Below are 27,003 nucleotides of genomic sequence, written 5' to 3'. Positions count from 1 at the left end.
GGACTTTCAGGAAGAAGGGACCTGGCATTCAGTGAACCACTTCCTGGGCCACACATTGCCCCAGTGCCTGACACACACACTTGAATCCTCATGACAATCTATCAAGGAAAGCACTATTATACTCCCATGTCAGATGAGGAAACTGAGCCTCAGGGAGGAGGGGCCACTTGCCCTGAGTCACAGAGTTGGGGAACGTCTATGTTTGTAATGGGTGCAGCCTCAGCTGGATGTTTCCTGGATGTTCAATAATTTCTGAATAAATTTCCACCCCTACCCGTCAACTCCTTGTCATCTTTCCACCCCTCTTACAGACCCTGGAAACAGACCCTTCTCCATCAACCAGCCCTGGAGATATGAGTCATTGAAGGGCCACAAAATGCTTGTTTGATTCAATACCCATTTAATGAGCCCTAATGAGAGGCCTGGAATTCAGGGATATAGAAGGGCCCTCCAAAAAGGTGAATAAATCCTTATTGTCCAGAAGTTTATAGCCTAATAGGTAGGGTTTAGAAAGCACCCAGTAACTATAATTATGAAGATTCCAGATTGCCTAGGTCAGGGTCTTTTCATCCATTCTGTCCCATTTAGACCTTAGGTCCAAGTTTTCACTGTGAAAATACAGTCAAATCCAATAAAAAGCAAAAAAAGAGCAAAAAGGAAAAGCATGATGAGTAGGAAATACAAAATAATAAGGTGGGAGTAGGTGCAAACATATTAGTCTTTACAATAAACATAAATGAGTTAAATTTACCTTTTAAAAAGATAAGATTATTATGTATTCTCAGATGAGAATACAAAAACAAAACAAAATCTAGTTACGTGCCGTTTAATAAGACACATGCCTGAGACTAAATGATACAGGAGGTTTGAGAAAAATCAGATGGAATGCATCACACCAGGCAACCGTTACTGAAAAAGGAAAACATGGCCCATGTAACTATAATACAAGATAGAGCAGGCAATCAGTGTAAATATATGGGTCCAACTCCTGGTTGTATATCAAAAAACTGATATCTGGGCCCCACTCCAGAGTTTTTTTTTTTTTTTTTTAAAGGAAGGAAAGACAGAGAAGGAAGAAAGGATGGAAGGAAAGAAGGGAGGAAGAAAGGGAAACATTTTAAACATTTTCTTGTTTTATTATATTTTGTTTGTTTTGCTTGTTTTTTACATGGGCTGGGGCCGGGAATCGAACCGGGGTCCTCCGGCACGGCAGGCAAGCACTCTTGCCCGCTGAGCCACCGCGGCCCGCCCAGAGTTTTTTTTTTTTTTACTTAATTTAGTCTAGGATAGGCCCCAGATATCTATTTTAAAACTCCTCAGATGATTCTAATGTGCGCCAGAGCTGAGAAGGGGAACGAACCACAGCAAAGTGTTAAGAGAGTCAAAAAGGAGTGGAATGAGGGAGAATCCCTAGCTCTTTATAGGAAGGAAATCTTGTGAGAAAGCAGTATACAGTAGGTGCATAGCATATACAATACCAGATTGATTGGTCAATTAACTAATACTCTTCTCACTGGAAACTTCCATGGTAATTACACAGTAAATTCTCCCACACCCAGCTATTAATCCTTGGGAAGTATATATTAAGCTGGGAGGGTTGTTGGTGTAGGAGTTACTACGGCTCTGTTTTGAAGCCTAATCTGTTTTTGTCCAGGGAAGGCTGCCCCACCTCCAGGCCTTTGAGTGGGGTGAAGGGCCCTGTGTCAGGCATGTGCTTTCGGACTCTTATTACGGGCACACCCAGAAGGTCAAGCTGCCCTAAGTAACACCAGGACATATCTTGAAAAATTTTGAAAGATTTCAATAGGGCCAGCCAACCTCAGTACCGGTGTGTACTAGGACTTCACTCTAGGTTCAGGATTTGTGAACAACAGTATCAGCCTCCAGTTTTTAAGCACCTACTACATGCCCAATATTTTGCACACATCATCTTTAAGTCCTCTCTATCATCCTAAATGCCTCCAGTTTGCAGATTCAAAACAGACCTTCAATCACTATTTACTGCGCGCCTACTATGCGCCAGGCAACGTGCGGGAGGTATATGGTAAACCTTCAGCATGCTAAGTCCCTTTCCTGATGAAGCTTACTGACACTCTAGTAGTGATGAAAGTGGCCTGAGTGACCCAGAAGCTGCAATGCCCAGTATCTTTTCATTCTATCGACCACACCCTCAGTCTCTGTCCATGGGCCCCAGTTTCCCCATAGGTAACAGGAGGGCATTGTTGCACATTTTATAGTTGGGAAGAGTCAGGCTCTTCATCTAGGTGAGTAGGGCCCCATCTCTCTCTGATCTGGGCAGCACAACCTCAGAGCCCTTCCTCAACCTTCAACTGGAAACTAGAGGTCCCTGCACCCAAGATAGAGAAGGTGAAATCCTTAAGAATTAGTAGCCCAAAATTCAAGCCCAAGCAGCTACAGCAGCAAAGAATTCTGCAAACTGTTCTCCTACAGCCCTGCGCAGGTGGTGCTCTCAGCAAGCAAACAGCCCGGTATGTGTCCATCTTACAAGACTTGACAAAAATCCTCTGCCCAGAGAAGGAGGAGCACAGTGCAGTGTGTACCCAGAAAAGGATGAGCCGGGCAGCCAGCTCAGAAGCCCCACCAGCCGGCTCTGTACAGCTCTGCATGGTTCAAGCAACTGAGTGTCCTTGGGCAAGTCATTGTAACCCTCTGAGCCTCTCAGTTTCCACACCTGGAAAATGGTGATGGTACCCGTATTCATCTAAGAGAGACACACAATGCCTCATAATAACATAACCCTAATTTAGGGCTACTGTCCTGAGCCAGGGACCAACCTTGAGGTCTCCTCCTGAACCCACCCCCTCCCCAGGTCCCACCCCCTTCCCTCCCCTCCCACTTCCCTGCAGCCTAACACCTATTTGTGTCTGGCACGTGCCTGCCTTCCCTCCATTTTCGCTCCCCAGACTGGGTCCCCTTCCCCTCCTGGGATCCCTCCTCTTCCTACAGCCTGGCCTCCGACCCGCAGGACTTTGGGGCGCCCCCTCTGCCACACTCCTTCTCCTATCCCCTCACCTCTCAAAACAATTTTTAAAAAGTCATGACCTATTTCAAACATCCAGAAAGGTTGTGAAAAAAATCACTCATCCATGTTCCCATTCCCAGGATTTAGCTGATACTCTCATTTTGCCATACATTTATTCAAAAAAATAATAATCAAAGGAAAGTTATCTTCCTGTAATCATCCTTTCAGCCCCTCCTCGGCACTAGCCCGGTCCCAGAGTTGCTGGCTTCTTCCTGCGCCTGTTTTATACTTTGGACATGTGCACATCTGTGCACTGAAACATGTGGAACTGCTTTGCATGTTTTTAAAAGGTATGTAAAGATATCAGTCTTTGCAGCCTTCCTTAGTTTGCTTTGTTCGCCCAATAGGATGCTTTTCCAGATTTACACACGTGTATTCAGACCTCCCTTGCCTCATTGCCTTGTCCGTCCACCTGGTCCTGCTGGTCCAGCTGCTCTGATATCCCCTCCTCCAGGAAGCCCACCTGGCTGGGCAGGGGCCCCTGCTCTCTGCACTCCTGCACTCCCCAGCCTCCTCTGCTGCAGGACTCATCATCACCAGGTATTTGCTCACCTCCCCGCACATAGAAGGCAGGTAGTACGTGACCAGGCATGGGCGGGGGGGCATTCTCTGCTCAGAGCCTCGCATTCCTTTCCACTAGAGAGAAGCCCCACCCGCCCACTCCACCCCACCCCACCTTTTTGGTTCAGCCGACCCCCGGGTGGGGTTGTAAGGGAGGGAGAGAATCTTACCAGCCTCACCCTTAGTCATTCATTCATTCGCCATGTGGCCATGCTAGCCATGGTCTCTGGGGAAGACGGTCACTCATCTCCCATCTGGTCACCACATGGGGTAAAATGGTCACTGAGGTAAGAGCCATATAGGAGCATGCGGGACAGCAGAAGGGGCGGACCTGCAAGCAGAGAGGCCGGGACGGGCTTCATTGACCCAGCTAGCCACAACAGGGGGAGAGATGCCGGCCAAGGAGCTGGGAGCAGCTTTCCAGACAGGAGAGATGGCCTGGGCGTGCAGGGCGGCAGTTCCCACGCAGCTGGAGCAAAGGGGAGCCAGGGGTGGGGGCTAAGCAGGGGGCCAAGAGCTCCCCAGCTGCACAGGAAAACGGACCGGGGTGCTCAAGGTGCAGGCAGGAACCAGTGTCCAGGGCTGCCAGAGCGGCCGGGGCTGCCGCCACTGGGGGCCGAGGGAAATGGAGGTCACTTTTACGGGACAAACAGGGGCTAGTCTTAGCTCGGTCCCACCTGGAGGCAGAAAGCTGCCCCGGGCGGCCTTCCCCAGGCCCCAAGGCTATAACACAGAAGCCCCTGTGCAAAGCAGAGACAACAGAGACCAGGGGCCACTTCCCTCTTCCAGCTCCAAGACAGGCCTGGGCAGGCAGGCTGGCGGGGGCAGGTGAGCAGGCGCCTCCCTCCCCACAAGGCCCTACCTGGAGCACAGAGCAGCTACTTGCTTGACAAGGAGCTTGGAAATGCAGTCAAGGCAGCCCCCAGGGCCCTCCCGACGGCCCCCCTCCCACCTGAGGGTGCTGCCCAAAGGATGTGAATTGAGTCCTGCCTCTCCCGGAAAAGCCAGTCTTCAAACTCCTGCCCCTGACACCTTCCCAAATGCCATCATTAGCAGCCACCCTTTGGGTGAGGCTCAGCTGGAATCTCCTTTATCAGGGCAGCTCCTCCTGCCAAGAGCAGGGCTGGGCGAGTGGGGGCAAAGCCCCAGGGAGGCGGGGTGGGAAAGGTGACTGGGGCGGAGCCACAAACCACACACCCCAGCCCTACCCCCACCCCCCTGGCTGTCCCGGAGCTGCTGTCAGCCCCAGCAACGGGCGGTACAGAGACTGAGTTTCCCTCCCCAGGGGTCCCTGGACCCCCAGCCTTTACCCTCTGTGAGCTGTGAACCAAAAATGAGTAACTTTACCCTCAGCCTCAGGGCTGCCCTCTGTGAAATGGGACACCACCGCCTGGGCACATTGTCAGAAAGAGACGGTGTCGCATCCATGGCTGCATGGGCACACGGGAGGCCCCCACAAGTGGCTGGGGTGGCTTATGCCAGCCCAGCAGAAGGGGCTTTGCCAGTGCCAACGGGGCCTCCCCAGATCTTCCAGCTTCCCAGCTGTCACTCATCAATGCAGTGGGCTGAAATACATGCTAAGTCCCATCCCTGGCCCCTGTGCATGTGACTTTATTTGGAAACAGGGTCTTTGCCAATGTCACCCAGGTAATATGAGGTCAGACTGCACTGGGGTGGCTCCTAAATCCAATGACTGGTGTCCCTATGAGAAGAGGACACACAGAGACACACACCCAGAGGGGACACAGGAGGACGGGGGCAGACACTGGAGTGAGGCTTTGACATGACAAGGAGCACTGAGGACGGCTCCCCTCAGAAGCTGGAAGATGCCGGAAGGATTCTCCCGGCAGGCTTCAGGGGGCGCCGGGCCCTGCAAATACCCCGATTCTAGACTGCTGACCTCCAATATGTGAGACACTGGACTTCGGTCGTTTTAAGCCCCTTCCTCGTCTATGGTACTTTGTCTTGGAAGCCCCAGGGAGAAAGGGAGTATCCATTTGAGGGCAAGGGAAACGGGCTAGCGTCAGTGATTCTTGCCCACCCAGCTGCAGCTCCACAGCTATGAATATACAGGACAACAGACGATCTCAACAGGTGTGAGAGCTCACATCAGCTGCTGTGACTTACCTGCCACTACTCTGAGCTACGTTTCAGGCTGGGCCACACGTGTAATCTCACTTAATCCACCCGGCAACCTCAGTAGCTGGGGACTGCTGTCATCACCCCATTTCCCAGATGAGGAAACCAGAGCCCAGAGAAGTTAAGTGACCTGCCCAAGGTCACACAGCTTGGGGGAGGCAGACCGGGTGCTTGAACTTATATGTGGCCCACGTCAAGCTGTGCAGTTCATCACCAAGAGGTCAGGGTACCCCAGGAAGCTTCCAGAAGGGCACTGCGCCCTTTCACTACCCTCCCTGCTCCAAAGTCTTGGGCCCTGCCTCCCAGGCAGCTGGGTCACTTGGCAGCAGCTCCTGCCCTGCTCTGCCCAGGCCAAGGTTGGGAGGTGAGGCCAGGGGGCAAGGCTGGGTCACCGGGTGCCTAACTGGGACCAGGCCTTGGGGGAGAGGCATTTTACAGACCAGGAGGTGGATGCCAAGCTTCCTTCCGCAAGGTCAAACACGCAAAAATGAAGTCTGACTCCAGAGATGGATTTTTTTTCTTTTTATCCTTAAATGAGGTGCTTATTGTTTTTTATATTTTAAAACACTATTTATTATCTGAACATAAGCACATTCACAGAAGCCAGTAATCCCATCACACAAGAGAGCGAACCGTTTCCGTTTCTGTTTTACCTTCCACTTTTTGTCCACCTGCATACATAGTATTTGCAAGTAGTAAACAGTCTGGATATACTTTTGGTTTTTGCTTTTTTCACTCTGCATTATCATAAGCATTTTCTGTGCTGCAGAGCTTGAGGTTAACCACTCTACTCCCTCCAGACAGGTCAGCCACCACCCCAGGGAGCCCCAGGACCTCCGCTCCCACCCGGGCAGCGCTCAGAACCAGGTGGGGCAGGAGACACCAACTGTCTGTCCAGCTCTCTGTCCCACGGCCCATGCAGCAGTCGCATAAGCAGACATGCATTTAAGCACAACTCCATCTTATCTCCTGTGACTGCCGGAGACTGGAGTGCAGGGAGAGTGTCATCGTCTCCTCTGCAGCCACCCCCACCCCTCCTAGACCTACGACCACGGAATGGTGCCCTGGATGGGTGCAGTGCACAGCCAGTCTGTCACACTGTGTAGCTCGACCCTGGGTATAGGGGCGGGGGAGGGGGGTGCCTTATCCACATCTGTCCAATCATCACCACCAGTGGCACAGCGTGTGGATCGAGGCCTCCTACACTCTCTGCCCTTTCCCTGCATCCTCTCATTTAACCCTCATGCCAATAACATTCCAAGGCAGGCGCTGTGCTTATCCCTGCTTTTCAGGTGACAAAACAGAGGCACAGAGAGCCCAAGCAACTGGCCCAAGGTAGCACAGCCAGGAAGCGCAGCCTAGGCAGCACCCTCAGCCCTGGCTCTCTGCTGCCTCCAAGGAGGGTGGGAACTGGTTCCCGCCACCAGGCCCTTCCTGCAGGCTGGCTGCTGCCCTCCCATGACCCACCTGTCCGCCAGGCCCTGGCCCTGTCATTAATTCAGGTGTGAACATCAGCTCCCACACCTGTCATTAGGAACTGGGCAGACGGGCACAGTGGGGCTCACGCCCTGGTCCCGGCCCTCTCCAGTTGTAGCTGCCATACAGGGAGGGGTGGTTTTCCCAGCCCGGCTCACCCACATCATGCCACCCCATTCACTGATTCGGCACTTAGCAAACCAAAGCCCTCTAGCTGCCTGGGTGCCAAAACCACAGCTCCTGGCTCCTGGGTCTCTCGGCTCAAGACGGTGAGGCTGCCCTCCATCCAGGCACTTCCTCTGTGCTGGAGACAGTCGTTCCACCATCACATTTGCTCCTCCCTGCAACCCCACACAGGAGAAACTTCTTGTTACCATCCCCGCTTTGCAGAGGAGGAGACTGAAGTTCAGAGAGGTTCCGTGACTTGCCCACAAGCAGATGCGGCAAAACTGGGATCAGAAGCAAGGCATTCCGGTCCTACGGCAGACTATCACTGGCAACCCCATCCCGTCCCAGACAAGGGAGGGGACCCTCGGAAAACTCAGGGCCAAAGGATAAGTTGGGGGCCAGCTCCCAAGACCCACACAAGTACCTCCTGTGGTGCTTGGTACAGGGCTGGGCAAGTGAAACATGCTCAAGAGATTCTTGTTGGAGAATGGAACAAAATGCTGCCCTCCATCCTACAACTGGGTCACACTCTTCTCGCATCAAGGAAAAGGGGCAAACGGATGTAAGGGCTAGCAAGAGGGCCGGGCGAGACCATGCTGGGAGGTGACTGCACCCACTCTTGGTGCTGGTGTGGGAGTAACAAGGAGGTCACAGGAGCCCAAAGGAAGGGCCTCTCACCCCATCCTGGGCAGAGCAATCAGGGCAGGCTTCCTGGAGAAAGAGATTTCTCTAGCCTGAGATCTGGGATGGGTGGAGATCAGGCAAGGGAAACAGCCTTGGGCCAGAAGTCCAGGGAGGGTGGGGGCCAGGGCACGGCATCCCCAGCACCCCAGGTCCAAGGCAGTGGGAGGCATTCCTTCCCGCCCCGCATCCCCCGACCTTCCCTGGGTCCCTGATAAACTTGTGTGAGGCCCAAGTCCAGGCCTTTGGGGGAGGACAGAGAGCTGGGAGACACGGGAGAGGCCATCGCGTGGGTGAGTATGAGTGTGAAGGGCTTGAGGGGCCTGGGTTGGGGGGAGGAGACAGTGGTCCGGGGCTGGCACAGCCAGTCTAGTTGTGCAACCGCAGAGGACAGCACAGGGGCTGGACCCGACCCCAGGCTGGTTGGAGAGCCAGCTGGAGCCAGCCCCAGAGCAGCCGGGGTTGTGAAAGACCAGCGGGGGTGGCTGTGGAGGGGGACACAAAGGGGAGGGGACAAGGGCTTCTGAGCCCCAAACAGCCCAGATGGGAGAAGTGGGCAGTGGGTCCCACAGGCCAGGGGGCTGCCTAAACGGCTGGAGCTAAGGAAAGGCAGGTGCGGATGCCAGGTTCACCTGCACCTGTAAGGTCGGCCTGGGCTGGATCCCACGGGTGGGGCAGGAGGCTTCTTGTCGCCTTCACCTGGAGACTGGGAGGGGGCAGGGCACTGCGGGGGGGGGGTGTACAGTGGGGGCCACACAGTGAAGGTGGCTTGGGGGGGGCGGTACTGTCAACCCAGGAAGGCTTAATTCCCTTCTCTATGGAGCTGGCGAAGACCTTTCCACCCAGCCAGGGGCTCCCACCCCACCTTCCCCGCCGGAGGGGGACCCAAATGCCGCCCCCCCCCTCAATCTCAGCATCTCCACAAGGCTCCCGCTCCAAACTGGTTATTAAGTGACTACCTTAGCGCTTATCGAAACGGGACGTGGGCTGCCCGTCTCCAGACAAACACATCGAGACATGTCATTCCCTTCCCGGGCGGTCCTGGGAACCCGCGGCTCTGAGACGCCGCCAGTTTCGGAACTGGGGGAGGGCGGGGGGGGGGGTGGTGGAGGAGGAGCCACGCCCCTGAGAGGTCCGGCCGCGGGGAGGAGGCCCCGACGCCGCCCGGCACCCCGACCGCGGGCCCGGCTCCCCGGCGGGACGGGAGGAGCCTCAGCCCGCGCCCCGCACCCGACCCCGCGCCCACCCGGCTTCTCAGGGCGCGGCTCTGGAGCACAGGGTGGCAGGTGCCGGGCAGGGGTGCGGCAGGTGGCTCCCCCCCACACCTCGGCCCGCGCCGCCCCCACCTCTCACCGGGAGGTCCCGTGCGCTTTCCAAGGAGCGCCCCAGCTCAGCTCCCCGGCCCCCGGGGCGTCCCCGAGACCACGCTTCCTGCTCCCGGGGCGCCCGGCCCGGGGAACGGTGACCTCCGGACACTCCGCCCCGATCCCGGCGGCCCGGTCCGAGGCAGTGCTCCCCGGGGTGGCGGTGGAGGGCGATGCTCGGAGAAGCCCCGGCTGTCGGCCCTCGTGCCCCCCGCGCCGCCCGCGCGCCCCCGGCTCGGCCACCGCGCCCCCCCCCGGCCCCCCGCGGAGCTGCCCGGCGCGCGCTCACCTCCGGGTCTGCACCTTGGGGCTGTATTTGCCTTTGTTTTTCTTCCTGAAGAGCGAGTTCATCGCGGCGCGGGGCTGGGCCCTGGGCCCTGGGCGGAGGCGGCCCCGGCGCGCAAGGAGGCGGCGGGCGCAGGTGAGCGAGCGGCGGCCGAGGGAGCCCCGAGTGGCGCGCGGCCGCGGCGCCAGGTCTCTACCCGCGGGGGCGGGGCGCCCGGGAGAAGGTGGTGCTTACCTTCCCCCGGGCGGGGCCGCCGGCGGGCGGGGCCTCCGGGCGCACGTGCCCGCCCCCTGCCCCGGTCCGGACCGCGAGGGAGCCCGGCGGAGGAAACGGGGTCTCGGCCGGAGCCCCCCACCTCCCGACCCCCAGCCCCGGGGTCGGCTTTCCCGAGCCCACGCGGCCCCTCCCCACCCCAGGCCTGGGGCCGCCCCTGGCTTTGCCCTGCCCGGGTTACTTGCAGTCCCTGCCTTGGCTGAGTCCCGGGTGGGACACACACAGGTGGGGTAGAGGCAGGAAGGGTCTCTGCCCTGGGGAGTGAATGACACTCAGGTGGTAGCAGTGCAGATGCAGTTGAGGAAAAGGGGCTCTGGCTTCTGTCGCATGCACCTGGCTGGTTGACACTCTTCCACAGGGATTTTTAACCAATCTGAGCCTCAATTTCCTTACTTGTCAAACGGTGACAACTGTTCCCATCCAAATGGGCGTGAGGAGGTTCCTTTATGTGACCCCACAAAGGGCTTAGCAGAGGGCCTGGTCCGCCATTCTCGGGCAGGGAGCTCAGCTGTCACTATCATCGTTCCATCTCGGACACATAAAACAGCCTTTGAAAATTTACTAACCCGGGGCCCTGGCATGAGAGAAGTCCTTCATGGCTGGTCTTAGAAGCTGCTTCGTTTGGGATGAGAATGGCCACATTGCACAATTCTCCCACTGGGCCAGTGTGTTCCCAGGTTAGATCTTGTGCCAGTGAGTCCCGGGTTAGGCCGTGGGCCAGCAGAGAGCCTGCAGTGAGCAGAGTGCACCCAGTTTCCCATAGAGTCCGAGGGGACCCCAACAGCTAGAGGACTTGGTGCAGCGCCGGGGGGGGGGGTTGGGGGGGGCTCAGCTGGGAAGGAGGAGCGATGGTCTCTAGGGAAAATGCCAGAGGCAGCCAGACAAGTTGTGGCCCGAGAGTGCCTAGGGCTGGAATGGGAAGCAAGCGGGCTGTTCGGGTCTGGGGGTAAATGTGTGTGTGGGGGGTGGGGGGGGGTGAGGGTGGGCAGGAGTCCTGGACTGGGCACCCAGAGTCCAGTCTCTTCCCTGCTGAGTTGGATTTGTGAACTAAGGAAGTTAGTTCACTCTCGCCCCAGATCTCAGGATGGCCAAGGATGGCCAATTGCTCCTCCAGCCATGTCTTGTCCCTGCCACCAAAGGACCGAGGTTTTGGGGTGTTAGCAGGGACTCTGTGAAGACCTTATTCTCAGGGGGCATCGATGGGTGGTCTCGAGGGGTCTGTGAACCCCACTAAAGGCGCTTGCAAAATATGAGTCCGTGGGTGTATTTTTCTGGGGAAGGGTCTGTTACTTCCAAGGGATCCACCCACCCACTAGTTCAACAGATACTTACACACACTTCCCACCTCCGTGTACCTGGCTCTGCTTACAAGGTAAATGGATGAGAAAAGGGGAGAAAATCCCCCCCAGATCCAGAAAAAGGGTCTTTCTCCAGAGGAACTTGGGGGGCACATTAATTTAAAAACCCACTCAAATGGCTAACTTTGCAAAGGGGTCTGGAGACCTAAAGATGATAAAGACCCTGCAGGAGGGGGTGGTTCTGAAGTGCAACAGAATCCCCAGCAGAGTTTGTAAAATGCAGATTCCCAGGCCCTGGCTTCCCCAGGTCCCACTAGGGAAGTCTGCAGAGGGGGCGTCCAGGAATGTGAATTGTTGACAAGTCGCCCAGCCTCCCGGGGGAAGCAGGGAGTGGGGGATGATCTTGTCCGCAGCCCCCAGCTCTCAGGCTGCCTGGAGCCCTGGGCGGAGCTTCCTGCCAAACCCACCTGGTCTTTTCCCCTCCAAACTTGACTTAGCCTGGCTCCTCTCAGCTGTGCAGGCCCCGGGCTGGGGAGCTCCTCACTGAGCTGGTAAGGGCTTAAGCAACTCCCTCCACCGGAAGTGACTTCCCTTCCCCGGAGATCGAAGGGCTGGAAGGTGCACGCAGCCAGCTGACACTGGGAGCAGGTGTTGGAGATGAGCCAGGGTTCCAAGGCACAGGTGTGGCAGGGGGAGCCCATCTGGGACGTGCACGTTACCCACGGACCCTTTCTCCAGCACCCCACGTGGACCACAGAGAGGGGCTTGGGAAGGAATCTTGCTTGTCCCCTTGCCTCTGCCCACACTGTGTCCCCCGACCCAACTTCTTCCTCCTGGATTAACCTCCCCTACAGCTGTCACCTGGGTGCTAAGAGATTTGCAGGGGGCTCCTGCAGCAGCAGTTGCTAACAAGGAAGCCCTGGAAACAACCTGCCAGCCTTCAGGAGGGGGTTGATTAAATAACCCAGGCACATCCACACCTGCAAAGATCCTGCAGGTGAAAAAAAAGCAGAGGTTGGTGTGCAAGGCTCCCGGAGACACAGCAAGTCAAGTGCAAGAAGCAAAGTGCAGAAGAGAGAGCATACAATATGGCTGCAAGATGTTAACACTGGTGGATCTAGGTGTCTGGGGTGGGGTGGGGGTGTAAGTTGGAGTTCTCTGTATGGGTTTTGTGTTATTTTTACAGTTATCTTGTAAATTTGAAATTATTTCAAAATTAAAAGTTTAGGGTAATAAGAGTGCATAGGAGTCTCCGGCTTGTGTTTAAAGGGGGGAAAAAAAGACTACATGCATGTATGTACAGTTGCACATGCATAGAGAGCTTCTAGAAGGTTCCACAAAAAGCCTTTGGCTATGACATCCCTTAGGAGAGACACGTGGGAAATCTAAATTTTCATTGCGCACCCTTTTATACTATTTGGATTTTATTCTTTTATCATGATTGAATTGCCTTTTTGGCAGTTATTTTTTAAAAAATCTTTTAGAAAAGACCCAAATCTGGGATTGCCTCTTCCCAGAGCCTCTCCTGTTGCCCTGCTTCACTGGGTGAGGGGCCCCTCCTCTGCATCCCTTCCCCCTGCTGGGGTCCGTCTGCCCACCCAGACCCATGGCCCTCTCTGCGAGCAGCCCCTCTCTTACTGGCTTGGGAAACACTGGATGATAAAGGATCACCAAAGATGGGAAATAAGGCAATTTAGGGGACCAGGACCCAAGCTGAGTAAGGAAGTCTTCCTGCCCTGGAATTGCCACCAGTCCAGAGCCAGAGACAAAGATGCCACTACTCAGCTGGGACAGGGATAAGAGTGCCCTGCCAGGGTTCCAATGGTGGGGAGGAGGGTGGGCAGCCTGGCTGGACCTGGTCTGAATTCCCACACAACCCCTTTCAGCTGGGCCAGCACGGGTGAGTTATTTGCCTCTCTGAGCCTCAGTTTTCCTCGTCTGTGAAATGGGTGCTATCTGGCGTGTTAAGTAAGCACTTAGTACAGCCCCTGGCGTTTATCAAGAGTTCAACCACAGAGAAGTATCTGTGTCTCGAGCCTGAGCTTTGTGGCTGTGAGTGGTTCTAGCAACAACGGGAGCTCCAAACTGTGTCAAAACTCTGGACTTCTCCACACTTCCAAATCCCCCCCTTGCCACACCTCCTAGGAGGGCGAAGGCGGGCTTCAGGAGGGCACTGGACCGGGGGTCTCCGGCTAGCAGGCGTACAGCTCAGCTGCTGAGCGGCGGCAAACAGCATTGGAAACTGGATGTCTTTTTTTCGTTTCTTGGGGCCACCTCTGTGCCAGCCAACATGGCGTGCACCCAAGAAGCCTCAGCATAGGGTTCTCCCCGTGCCCCACCTGGGTGAGGCCAGCAACCCTCCCGCCCGGGAGGTAGCCACCATCTGGCCTCACTTTCCAGAGAAGCAAAGTGAGGCACTGCAGGGTGCAGTGACGAGCGAGGCTGGGACCCGGGCTGACCAGGGACCCCCCCTATGCCTGCACCCTCTGTTCAGGGCAGCTGGGCCAGGCTCCGGCTGACTCAGCTGGGCCCAGCCCAGAAGAGGCGGAGACAATGAGCAGATTTAGGAAGGAATGCCAGTTGTCCTTCTCCATCCCTCCCCACTGCAGTCTCTGAAAAAGGGGCTCGGGGCAACCACGGGCTGGGTGAGGCAGGCCCTGTGTGTGCACATGTGTTTACACGTGAGCACGCACACGTCTGGAGGTGGGCAGGCCGGACGGGGTGGGGGCTCTGTTGCTGCCCCATGCATCCGCCTCTGGGCAGATGGGATTTGTTCGGTTCCAAGGAGCCCTCTTGTGCCAAGTGATTCATTCCCTCTCCTGCCGCGGGGTGGGGGCCTGCCTGCTCCTGGGGGCTCGGGGAGGGGGTGGGGCTGGCTTAAGGTCAACCCCTGGGAGATGGCACCTGCAGGGCCGTCCAGGTCCCTGGCAGCCAGCCCGCTGTGTGCAGCTGGGTCTCCCCGCGGGCTCGCAGGAGGCTTCAGTGCTCCGGAGGGGCCTCCCCCGCCCATTCCCCAGCAGCTGGAGTGGCACTCGGGGTGTTCGGTGTTCGCATGTGAACCGGTTTGGAACAAGACAGGCAGCATTCCCCCGGCCCGGGGCTAGAGGGCTGTGCAGGCGGGGGAGGGGGAGGCCTGGTCCTCACCGGGGGACGGGCTCTACAGCCTTCTTGTGCCCATGGCTGGGTGGCCACCTCCCGGGGACAGCCATTCTCCATTCCCCACCTCTGCCACCCTGAGAAATACAAACATGAGGGACAGACTCAGAGCCTGGGTTTGCATCCCAGCTTGGCCATGCACCCAACTGTGTGACCTTGCGCAGGTGGCTTAACCTCTCTGAGCTTCTTTTTCCCCCATCTGCAAAATGGGGACGAGCCAGTGAGCTGTGATGAGTACAGAGTGCCGGCCCGGAGGCCCCTCTTCTCACTTGCTCCAAGGACACGGGACGGGGCTGGCCCCACTTCACCCCATGTTTTGTAACATTTATTTACTTTTTTCACAGGACAATGTGAGAGATGGAAAATCTTCCTGGCTCTCCAAGTTCAGATGAACTGACTCACACTCAGCCGTGGGCAGGGAGGGGGCCCCGGGAGCTCCCCACAGCCCTCCTGGGGCCAGCGGGGAGGCCGGGCTCTGGCAGCAGGAACAGGGGGGGTTCCTGAGTCATCCCCCGAGAATGCGCCACAGGCCTCCACCAGCCCCGGTCCCCTGGCAGGCTGCCCCCCCAGACCCGCCCTGGGGAGCCGATGCTTGACGAGCCCCTCCCAGTGTTCCCAGCTGCAGGTGTGCAGCCCACGACCGTGTCTGTTGTCAGAACACTGAGCCACCTCCAAGCCGTGGCTGGATAGTGGCTGCTCTGGGCCTCCGGGGTCCCCAGTCGCCCTGGCCCTTCCCCCAGGACCAGCCACCAAGGAGTTAAACCCTCAACTCAGCACAGGGCTGAGCTGGGCCACCCCCCCCCACCCCCCCACCCCACCCCCCACCCCCCCACCCCCCCACCCCCCACCCCCCCACCCCCCCACCCCCCCACCCCCCCACCCCCCCCACCCCCCCCCCACCCCCACCCCCCGTCGGCTGACTCCCGGATGCCTCTGGGGCTGCAGACATCTTGCCCTGTCTCAAACCCTGGGTGGCTTTCCTGCACAATCTGCGACACATCACTGGACACCTCCTGTCCCCCTCTCCCACCAGGCTATGGGACCATCCGGGAGGAGGTGGCACTGCCAGGACAGAGAGAGGAACTGGGTGGAGCCAGACAGGCTCTGCCAGGCCCAGGATCCCTGCAGAACGGGCTACCCAGCCCGCCCAGCCCCAGCGTGCCCTCCTGCCCCGTGCCGCTCCCGCTTCCGTTCGGCCCGCCTGCCTCGCAGGGCCCTGCCACAGCTCCGCCGCCCAGACTGGTGGGGCTGCATTTCTGGGAGCAGTGTCTGGGTGTGACTCGGCCCCCGGGGACTGCCCAGGTCAGAAGTTCAGGGCCCCGAGTGATGGATGGGCCAGGGCACACGGCGGAACTCCAGTCACATCCCGCCTCCCCGCTCCCCACCTGCGTGACCACGGGCAGGCGTCTTCACCCCTCCAAGCCTCAGTTTCCCCACCTGTGAAATGGGAAGCCCTGGCCTCTGCCCCAAAGGGTCTTGAAAGGACCCCGTGAAGTAAGGCAGGGGATAATGACAAAGGATAACAACGTTTTTTGTGTTTCGTGTGTGCCAAAAAACACATTTTCCCAGCTCTTTTTCCTGAGGTGCCACGGGCATCCAATCAGTGCAGGTTGCTGAGTGTACAACCCACGTCATGGACGGAGGCTCCTTCTCGGCCCCCGTTTCTCAGGGGAGGAGATGGGCTCAGGGACGCCACGCGTCTGCCCCAGGTGGGGGTGTCAGGACAGCATCGGAATGATGGGGTGTCGGGATCGAAGCCTGGCAATCTGAGCCAGGGCCCTTGTCCCCTCCTCTGCCAGCATGCAGGAGGGTGCCTGGCCCGGAGGAGGGGCTCGATGCCATTGTGGAGTGAATGAATGAATGAGTGAATGAATGAATGAAGGAATGCATGAATAAGGGAAGGACCAAGGAAGGGTTATTAGGGTCTGAGTCAGAAATACGATCGAAGGGCAGAGGGCTGTGCGGTCATTCTCCACGATTGCATTCTTCGATGAATTTGTTCTCCCACACATTCATTCATCCAATGATTGAGCACCTACTGTATGCCGTGGCGACACAGCAGCAGGCAAGACCCAGCCCCCCACATTCAGGGGTCCTCTGTCTGGGAAGTGGGGGATAGAAAAGCAAACAGAGAGCCACATTAAAAAAAAATGGGAATAGTCTTTCAAGGACGAAGCCACCATGGGATTGTTGTGGGCAGCAGCAGGGAGGTGGGAAGCCCGGCAGGTAGAAAGTGAGAAAAGGAAGTTTGCTACCATCAGGTGTTACTTTTGTCCCTGGGTCCCTGGGGGTTCCCTGCCTGCCCGCTGCTGTCTGGGTTTCCCCGGCCCTTTTGTCCACTCTCTCTGCTGAGCTCAAACATTCCTGCCTAGGACTGGGGCAGCCAAGCCCCCATCAGCTGCCCTTCCAGGACATTCTCTGGCCACGGGCTCAGGCTTTATCCCCGCCCGGGCCCCTCAGGGATGCATGAGTCAGTGCTGGCCGGTTCTGGACAAACACCCCCTCCTCCCAGCCCAGGGTCCCTGCTCCACCCTGACCCCCAACCCTGCCCATCCTGTTTCCCTTGAAAGTTCCAGCCTCGGCTGCTCTGGGGAAGTCTCCAGGCAGGGCTGGCCAACAGAACTTTCCGAAACGATGGATGTGTTCTCTCTCTAGCATGGCCATTGGCCACATGTGGCTACAGAGCATTTAGAATGGGGCTATGTGACCCGGGAGCTGAAGTTTCAATTGTATTTCACGGCTGGCTCATTGGGCAGCTCTGGAGCCCACCTGGATATGGGCCTGGAGAGGCATGTCCCAGAGCCTGGCTTCTCAGCTCTGAGGGGCTGGGGCCCTGGGGACTGAGGGATGAGCTCACCTGGCTTCCCTTTCTCCCCTTTTCCAGAGGCTCATTCCCCACAGAGAGCACCAGCCTCGTCTCCGGCATCCGCAGCGCTGCCCTGGAGGACAGGGCCAGACTCCCGCCCGCTCCCCAGCCCCCTGCCCGTCTACCTCCCCCTCGCTCCCGGACTGCTGCAGTAGCCTCTTCCCCACTGCCTGCCCCCACCCGGGTCTGCTCTTGTCACCTTCTCCATGAGGCCCCCCGCAAACAACCTGTCCGCCCTGTGATGTCCCTGCATCGTCCCCTGGTGCACGCTGGCATGGGCAGCACCTACTTATTTATTACGTGCGCATCTCTTCTCTAGAAGTAAGCTCCACCCGGGCAGGGCTTTGTCCTTGTTTTTTGGTTCACTGCAACACCCCTGCACCCGGGACACTGCCTGGCCCCATGGCGCCACCAAACAATTTTGCACTGAATGGTGACATGGTATCCTAGGGAGGCTTGTCCCCGGGCGCTGGGTCCCCGGACCCCACCCCACCCCTCATGTGCCAGACGCAGCACCCTGCCTCTCCTTCTGCTGCAGGGACTGGGGGCTCAGGTGCTCGGCCTTGGAGGAGACCCCTCGACACAGGCTGAACTTCCACTTCCCAAAAGTTCCTGCACGACCCCCCCCCCAACTACTGGGCGGCTGGGTGTGCGCCCAGGTTCCCTGCACGTGGAGATGTTTGCACCCCAGAGGCTGGCAGCGGGGCCACTGAAGCTCCGGGCATGGCTCCCCCTGCATGGGCCTCCTGAGAACCCGCTTGCCTGTGGCCCCGCCCCACCCCGATGGTGGGTGCGGGTCAGGGCGGGACACACAGGCCCCCAGCGACCCTGTGGGCCTACTGAGGCTATGCCCGGCCTCCCCCCCCACACCCCCCACCCCCCCCCCCCACCTGGCCTTCCCACTGCGTCGCCTACCCCCCACCTCCTCGACAGTCCTCCCCCTGCCCGGCCTCCCTCCCACTCGGCCTCTCCCCTGCCCCCTGCCCCCTCCCCCCCCCCGACCTCCCCACCCCCATTCACCTCCCCGCCCAGCTCCCCCCTCTGTCCCTGTGGGTGCTGTGCGCCCCCGTGAGCCTCCTGCTTGCCAAGTTCCGAGGCGGCTTCCCGAGCACCTGCCCCAGCGAGGGGGCGGCGTCTCTGAGTCAGCCGTGAGTGGGGAGGGACAGCGCTCCCTCTGCCCCAGTGGTGCCCGCAGGTCCCCCAGGGTGCAGGGCGCGGGGTGGAGCAGCGGCCCCGGGACAGGGTCCCTAAGGAGAGGCGCCACCTCCGGGGCTGCGGGGGCAGGAGGCGCCGCTGTGAGTGGCTTGAGCTTAACAATCACATCTTCAAAGACCGTTTCCAAATAAAATCCACATTCATGGAACTGGAAGTTGGGACTTGAAAGTGTCTTTTTTTTTTTTTTGGAGGGGGGAAAGGACACAATTCAACCCATAACCAATGGCAAAAGTGGTTTTAGAGGACCTCAAGATGGCGAGATTATCCTGGACTACCCGGGTTGGGGGGGATGTAATCACAAGAGTCCTTCTAGGAGAGAGACTTCACTTCGGAATGGGGACGGTGATGTGACCACGACGGACAGAGGGGGAGTGGACGTGAAGGACAGAGGGGGAGGGGCATGATTGACAGAGGGGGAGGGGACGTGATGGACGGAAGGGGAGGGGTCAAGACGATGGAAACAGAAACTGGAGAGAGCCCTTTGAAGATGAAGAAGGGGCCATGAGCTAAGGGAGGCAGGTGGCCTCTAGAAGCAGGAAACGTCCTGGAATGGACTCTCGCCTGGAGCCTCTAGAAAGGAACCAGCCCTGAAACCCCTTCACTCGAGCCCAGGGAAACTGATTTCAGACCTCCCACCTTCGGAACTGCCCGAAAATAAACGTGTTAGTTTAAGCCATTAAGTTGTGAGAATTTGTTACAGCAGCAGAAGGAAACCGGTCCCAAGAGTTCTGGTTTTAAATAGGAGAATTGTCTAGAATGTGAATTACATCTCGATAAAGCTGTCACTCGTTTAAAAACAGAGTTCTCCCTTTCCTACCTGCTACCTGCCATCTCCTATGCCAGGAGTTCTCCCTGGAGGTGGCAGCTCCCTCCAAGCTGGTTTAAGAACATAAATGTTTATGCTTAGGCCCCAGCAGTGACCTTCCTCCCAGGCTCTCTGCCAGCATTCAGGATAGCCGAGGTGGATGGTGTCTCTAATATCCAGCCCCCCTTAGAGGAGGGGACGCTGCAGCCGTATAGCAGGAAGGGAGCCAGGCCAGTGCCCACCCACTCCCCTCTGCTCCCTGGCCCCTGCGCCCAGCCCCACGCTATCCCCTGCACCCCCTTTCTGAGAGCTCCTCAGGTGCAGGACTGGCTACCTGCTACTCACCTGCGGACCAAGCCTCCAGGTACAGCGCCTGGGGGAGGCCTGGAGTGTTTGTGGAATTGGCTGGACTTGGGGGGCCAGGCTGGGGTGGGGGCAGCCCCTCTGGGTAGGCTCTCCCAGATTTGAACTATGTAGTCAAAGCCACCCCCGTGACCAGCACAGCCGCAGAGAGCTGAGTAGATACAACCCGCACACCTAGACTTCATGACCCTGCCGTCACCCCATGACCTCGTGCTCCCCAAATCCAGGAGGCCTCTGAGCTCCACTCAGAGAAGAGGGGGTAGGAAGAGCACAAACAGCCATCCAGAAAGTATAGACTGGTGGGTGCCAGGGGCTGGGGGCTGGGGGGCTGGATGCTAGTGGGGACAGCCTTTCCCTTTACCTTGACGTTCCTTCTGGAACTAGATAGAGACGGTGGTTGCACAACAACATGAAGGCACTAAATGCCACTGAATTGTACACTTTAAAGTAGTTAAAATGGTAAACTTTATATGTATTTGAATACAATAAAAAAATAATGGAGACATCATCCTGTCTGCCCTGTGTGCCCTCGCTCTCTTCAGCTTCAGTTTCCATCCCAGGGCCCTTATGTATTCCAGGTCCCAAATCCAAGCCTCTCATCCCCCACCCTCACCCCACCCCAAGTGTCTGGACATCAGTGTTGCCTAAGACTCCAGATTCTGGGCCCTTCACTCCCAACCCTTTTCCTCACTGTGTTAGTTAGATTCAGTTGTCAACTTGACCAGGTGAGCATACCTAGTCTTGTTGCTGAGGACATAAGCCAATGGTGTGTGAACCTCATCTGTTGCCAATTACATCTGCAGTCAGCTAGGAGGCGTGTCTGCTGCAATGAGTGACATTTGACTTAATTGGCTGGTGCTTAAATGAGAGATTACAACATAGCACTGCTAGCAGCTTGGCATTCCTCATCTCAGCACTAGCAGCTCAGCCCAGGCCTTTGGAGATGCAGAAAGAAGTCACCCCGGGGAAAGTTGCTGGAACCCAGGGGCCTGGAGAGAAGACCAGCAGAGACCATCCTGTGCCTTCCACGTAAGAAAGAACCTCAGTGGAAAGTTAGCTGCCTTTCCTCTGAAGAACCAACAAAATAAATCCCCTTTTATTAAAAGCCAATCCGTCTCTGGTGTGTTGCATTCCAGCAGCTAGCAAACTAGAACACTCACCCTGTCTGTTCTTGGTGTCACATTAAGCTATCAAAGAGGGGACATTTTCCTACAGGATGCCTTTCAGCAATTGCATCTGGATTGGGTCCATTGTTGTAGTCAAATAAATGCATTGCTAATGGTTGAATTATCTGTAGTAGGGGTCCATATGTGGGAAAGATATTCAGGGGCATAGGGTGGTTTCTGGGATCCTCAAAATCACAGAGCAGTTTTGACTGGGTCATTCCAGCTGGACAGGGAGGAAATGGCCAGAGGCTGCAGGTCCTGCCCCTGGGACCGACTTCATGTTCCCAGTGTTCCCGTCAGACCAATCATCCTTCCAGAACCTCCCAAGTCTGAGTCCAGGGTACCTGGATATTTTGCAGCTCAGCCTGGGATTCCACACCTTCTGGACCTTTCAGCTGCAGCCCTGGGCAAAGAAGACATTGGATAACCAGAGTGTCCTGGGTTCGAGTTCCAGGACTAACCCTTACTAGCGGTGTGACCTTGGGCAAGTTAATTAACCTCTCTAAGCTTCCGTTTCCTCATCTCCAAAGGGGTTAATAACAGTTCACATCTCATAGGACTCCATGGGCATCCAGCACAAGGCTGGACACAGAGCTCTTCAGCACAGCAATCAGCCACAATCAGCGCGACCTTGGCCACGTTACTTAACCTCTGATAAATGAGGATTAAAATAGTTTCGAGTTTATCGGAGTTGTTTTGAGGATTAAAGTACTGATATTTGCTAAGCCTGCAGAACGGGAGCCTTGAAGAGTAATAGATGGTAGGAGCATTTAGCAAGAGATCAGTGCCCAACAGGTAACACAGGGCAGGTGGCACAGAGTGGGTGGCAAGTGAGTGTCATTAATTCACATCCCTGGGGGTGAAAGAAGAGGGAACCTGATTCTCATGACCCCTGGGCCTGTTCCACTCTGGGCTCTCTGTACCCAGCCAGCTGTGGTTCCCGTTCCTTCCACCCACAGACATGTCCTCTCAAGGTTGGGAGGCAGGAGACCTCTGCACCCCACGCCCGGCAGCCTCAGGCCCTCTTCGCTGCCCCTCTCAGCTCCCCCTCAGCAAACTCTGGCCCTGCCTGCCCCCTCTTCTGCGCCCTCTTTGCGCTCCCCAGCCCACCAGCCGTGGGCTGTCGTTTGCTGCCACCTTGTGGCCGCAAGTGGAACTTCGCGCCACTTTTCCATCCTCGATGACATTAAGGAAAACACGCAGAACAGTGTTCCAGGACCGCAGCCGACAGGGGCAGATGAATCAGACAGACACGGTCCCTGCCCTCACGGAGCCTACCGTCTCCGGGGAAACACAGTGACCCATAGACAAACGATTACATAAAATAATTAGTGTGATACGCTCCAGGAAGCAAACACACAGGCGCTGGTTCTCCCAGGGTGCAATGATGTCCTTGCTAACTGGAGCGTGGGCTGTCTCCCCGCCCTCCTCTCCACCCCCCAGGACTGTTGGTCACGCGAGGGCAGGCACATCCGGGAGACCCATCCAGGTATCCCACGCGGTCGGGGCTCAGGGAACGCTAAGGGAACACAACCCAGTCCAGAGTTGGTCTCTTGGCTGTGGTCGGCTCTTTCAGGTCCTAGCAGACCGCGAGCAGAAAGAGGAGGTCCCCGGGAGGGAGGCTGGCGCTCTGTCAGCACCTGCCGCCTGAGTGAATGACTGCGTGGGCTGGGATTGGCACGCGGGCGGGACCGGCTCCGGGGCGCGGCCAGGTGAGCGGCGGGGCTTAGAGCCCAGGTGCAGGGGCTTGAGGTGAGGCTGATCCCAGATAGGGAAGGGGCTGAACGTAAACTGCCGGGCGCACAGGGTCCACCCCCGCCAGGGCTAGATGGGCCTGGCATCTTGGGGCACTGTAGGTGGGTCTTCAGGCACTGTAGGGCCGCGACCACGAGGGGGCGCCGGGACAGGCGTGGGGCGGGTAGGGAGTTGGTGGGTAGGTGAGATTGGGGGAGGAGCCTGCCGGAATAGTGGCCAATCAAGACGAAGAATCTGGCTGGGGGCGGAACCAAAGGGGCTTATGTAGTGGGGGCGGAGCTAATACTGAGGTGGGGCCCGGATGGGGGCGGGGCAAAGCTGGAGAGGGACGAGTAAGGGGGCAGGGTAAACCTGGGGCGGAGTTAGGCTGGGGCGGGGCCAGGGTGCGACCAGTCAGAAAGCAGGGTAGGTCTGGGGCGTGGCCCTGGCCGGGAGGCGTGGGCGGAGCCGGTCCGGGGGCGGGGCTCGCGCGGAATCTCCGCTGTCCCAGGTCCTGGAGCGCTCCGGTCCTCCAGGTCTCGCTCCTGCCCCGCCGGCCCCTCCCCACCCGCCCGGGCGCAGAGGGTGCGGAGCCGGGCGCCCCAGGCCGGGTGACTGAGGTCGGGCCTCGGCCCAGGCGTTGCGCTCGGGGCCGGGCGGTCGCTGGGGGCCCGGTGGGCTCAGCTCCTGGCCCGCACAGGCGTTCAGGGCACTGCCCCAGGACTGCGTTCTCGGAGGCTTCAAGGGCAAGGGTGAGTGTGGCTTGGGGGTCCTGTGCGTGCATGGGTGTGTACGTACCCGTGCATGTGTGTGCATGTGTGTGCGTACGCCTGTGTGCACCAGGGCAACTGTGTGTGCGTGGAGTTGGGCAGTGCGTGTGCCAGGGAAGGTGAGTATGTGTGCGCAGAAAGTTGCGTGCGTGCGCTAGGGCGGTCGCGCGTGGGAGGGGATTCGTGTGTGAATGTGTGTGTGAGAGAGCGTGCGCATGAGATTTGGTGAGGGCTGCGTGTGCACATCAGGGTGTCTTGGAGGAAGACGGAAGGGCAGGTGCGAGGGCCTTGGGGGTAGAGCCTCAGGCTGGTTGTGGGGCGCATGCAAAGTGAATTGTGGTTGAGTGTGTATTCAATTTTGGGGGGCCCTCAAAGTGAAGAGGTGGGGGATGGGGAAGGTTTGGGGGTGCTGGCTGCTCTTGGAGGGGAGAGGGGTCTGGGGTTCTGGTACACGCACAGGCAGGTGTTTGGGACCTGGTCGGGTGTGCTTTGGGGACCCCATCCCAACAGGACTGGGGATATGTGTGGGTGGGGCCAGGGGGCCTGGACCCGCCCCATATACGGGGGCAGCAGGCACTCTCCCTCCTTCACTTGAGGGAGCTGCCACCTCACAGCGGCCCCTCACCCCAGGTTCTGAGTGCTCATCCCACGACTGGTGGCTCCCCCCAGCTCCTGCGGGAACATGGTGCAGAAGTACCAGTCTCCTGTCCGCATCTACAAGTACCCATTCGAGCTGGTCATGGCGGTGAGTGACCCCTAGTTCTCAGGCCCCTCAGGTGACGGCTGGAGGGGCAAAGAAGTTCAGCTGTGGTGGGAAGGAGAGGGGACCACTCAGACCCTCAGATCAGAGAGAAATTCTTGAACCTGTATCAGCCAAACCACACCACTTGGCTGAGTTGGCAGGTCAGATTTCTGACCAGTGACCCGTCCCCGGCCCTCCCTTCCGTCTTTCACCAGAATGTCTGGGATCCTTGCCTGGTGACCACAATACAGGTCCTTTCTTTATTCCCCTTGTCAAAGCTTACCTGTTAGCTCACCTCAGATTTCCTGCAGGAAACAATATCAGGGTCCGAGCCACAGCTGTCAGTTTGTGTAATGATAATTAATAGTAAATAAAATGATGATGAGTATTCACACCATCTATTGAACATTTACACTGCTGAGTCTTTCCATGTTGTTTCAGTTAATTCCCAGTAGCTCTCGTTATTCCCATTTTGCCACCCTTAGCTGAGGTTTGGAAAGGTGAAGTGATGGCGCCAGGGTCTGAGGCTAGGACGAGATGGAGCCATGGCTCAATCCATGCAGAGGGAATCCAGAGCCTCGATTCCAACCATGACTTCCTTGAGGGTCCTCCTTCCACTCACAACCCCCCCCCCCACACTCCCATTCAAGGATGCTCTGCCAGTAGCTGAGGGCAGTAGAGAGGGGGTGAGTGGGCAGATAGGATCGGGGCAGCTGCCACCCTAGCAGGACAGTCCCAACCTGGAGGTCCAGGCCCTGGGCAGTTCCTGAGACATGTGGGGGGTTGAACAGGCCCTGGGTGGCCCCAAGTATAGGCCCTGACTATGTCTGAGCGTGGTTTGGAAACCAATCAATATGCTGAGTGGTTTTCAGGGTGGACTCCCAGTGTCCATGTGCCCCACTCAGGGCCATGCCGTGAGTCAGTTGGGGTCTGGAACTGACTCTAGGCTCTCAGCTGCCCGGGTAGGTGGTCTGGGCACCGTGGGACAGGCTGGGAGCCGGACCCGCCTGGGCTTCCCTCTTCACTCCATGATCATCTTTTGGGGTTGCACCTCTCTTCACGGTAAACTGGGGCAGTGCCACAGTTTGTAGTTAGGAGTACAAGAGATGAGGGATGCAGTAGGTGCCCACTAAATGCTGCTGCTGCTATGACACCACATAGTCTTATCAATGAGTGTACTGAAAGGGTAAGAAATGCTGGAATCCAAGCCCCACCCCGCTCCCCACCTCTGCTGCTTAACCCTGACCCCCTCACATTAAGGACATGCGCATCAGCTGGTGGCTATGTCTGCATGTGTGTGTCCTGCCCGAACTTATTCTATGACATACATGTGTGCTTGTAGTTGCATCAAGGATTTAAAAAGCACCCCTGGGATGGTCATATGCATTGTCTCTAACACGGAGATAGTTCCGGATCAGAGAGCAAGGGCATGACGTATGCAAGTGCAGGACTCATTATGCTCCATGGTGTAACTGGCTGGGTGACCTTGGGCAAGTTATTTAACCTCTCTGAGCCTCCACTCTGTCATCTGTACAGCAGGGATCACCTGGCTTTCCAATCTGGGCGTTGTGCTGTGGCTGCAATGAGTCAATATCTGTAAAGCTCCTTGCACTGTCTGTGGCACAGATGAGGTGCTCAGTGAGTGTGAGCTATTGTGGCTTTTGTGGCTGGTGTCCCTGTAGTTTTCCTATTTGTAGTGAGCAGACCTGAGGATGTGGAGTCAGAAGCGCTGTGTCCCTGCTACTGCACCACTGTGTCCTGGCTGTGTGTCTTTGCAAAATCATTGAACTTCTCTGAGCTTCCATTTCTCCCTCTGAAATGGAGATGATTATAGGAACCTCATGGGGTTGTCATGAGGATAAAATATGGTAATGTATGTGAGTGCATGTGTGCATGAGTGTGAGTGTGAGTGTGTGCTGTGCCCAGCACGGGGCCTTGTCCATAGTAAGCAGACAATGGATGGTAGCTACATGTGGATAGCTGCCCTCTGTCTATAGCCCCTGGTAGCTCTCTGATTCTAAGACCCCAGGACTCATTTGTTCATTCATTCATTCATTCAATAGAAGGGAGACACCATGCCCACCCTTCTGGAACGGTCCAGGGACCCACAGCTCTCTACTGTGAAGTGGAAAAACCCACATAATAACAGAAAGGAAAAGTCACTATTGCACAGGCTTAATAAATGTAAACTTTGTTTGGCATGTTTAGGGTTCTCAAAAATATTCATAATCTTTGCACTTAAAAATAAAACATGCCCACTAACGTAGCACTTCAGACCCTATTAATAGAATAGCTTATGTTCTCGCCTTGCCTTTACTGGAATATATTAAACATATTTTTAAGCTCTGCGCTCAGTGAAGGAAGACAGGACTCAGTTTACCCCACATTGCTAAGTGTCTCTGGACACTGATGCACAGAGGCTGTGGGTACAGTCATAAAAAAAAAAAGGTTTTCAAGCATTCATTATCTGTATCTGCACTAATTTGAGTTGTCTGTAGTTTTCAAGGGACCACGATGACCCTGTCACCTTATCTTCATGCAGTCCTTGTGGGCGAAATGGTCCCCAACCGCAGCCCAGCCCACAAAGCCACTTTGCCAACTGTTTACAAAACATCATTGTTCCTAAAATAGCTGCATAACTCAGCATAAGTTGTGCGCTGTGCAGGCACAAAAGGCTTTTTCTGCCCTTAAATGTCTGCTTTTGTTCCTCGGTGAAACACTTGCCCTCAGTTTGGGTTAGATGCCGGGGAAGTTTCGGATGAACTCGGCTATTTTCCTTGCATCCGAGTCATCGGATGAGTTTGCCTTTTGTTTCTCCTGGTCATCAAAACTGACTTGAGACTCAACGTGTCTTTAGCTGCTTCAAAAGTCCACGAGGGGTGGCATACGCAATCGAA

General features: G+C 56.9%; 2 protein-coding genes and 1 long non-coding RNA gene across 3 annotated transcripts in view; 2 read left to right on the top strand and 1 right to left on the bottom strand.

Moving 5' to 3' along the window:
* Positions 1-9,841, bottom strand: part of PPL (periplakin) — a 42,912-nt gene extending 33,071 nt beyond the window's left edge. The window contains exon 1 of the mRNA XM_077141894.1: positions 9,722-9,841. Coding sequence (XP_076998009.1) covers positions 9,722-9,783 — 62 coding nt within the window. The 5' untranslated portion in view covers positions 9,784-9,841. The remainder of the gene's footprint in view (positions 1-9,721) is intronic.
* The window catches only part of LOC143667568 (uncharacterized), a 250,942-nt gene extending 230,160 nt beyond the window's left edge, over positions 1-20,782 (top strand). Inside the window, exon 3 of the long non-coding RNA XR_013168100.1 lies at positions 20,609-20,782. This is a non-coding gene — a long non-coding RNA (uncharacterized LOC143667568). The remainder of the gene's footprint in view (positions 1-20,608) is intronic.
* Positions 20,783-24,046: 3,264 nt separating this feature from the next.
* The window catches only part of SEC14L5 (SEC14 like lipid binding 5), a 39,646-nt gene continuing 36,689 nt past the window's right edge, over positions 24,047-27,003 (top strand). Inside the window, exon 1 of the mRNA XM_077141893.1 lies at positions 24,047-24,109. Coding sequence (XP_076998008.1) covers positions 24,047-24,109 — 63 coding nt within the window. The remainder of the gene's footprint in view (positions 24,110-27,003) is intronic.

This window comes from Tamandua tetradactyla, chromosome 23 (assembly GCF_023851605.1).
Source record: "Tamandua tetradactyla isolate mTamTet1 chromosome 23, mTamTet1.pri, whole genome shotgun sequence".
Classification (NCBI taxonomy): domain Eukaryota; kingdom Metazoa; phylum Chordata; class Mammalia; order Pilosa; family Myrmecophagidae; genus Tamandua; species Tamandua tetradactyla.
The sequence above is the reverse complement of the archived record's forward strand: the minus strand, read 5'-3'. Positions and strand labels throughout refer to the sequence as shown.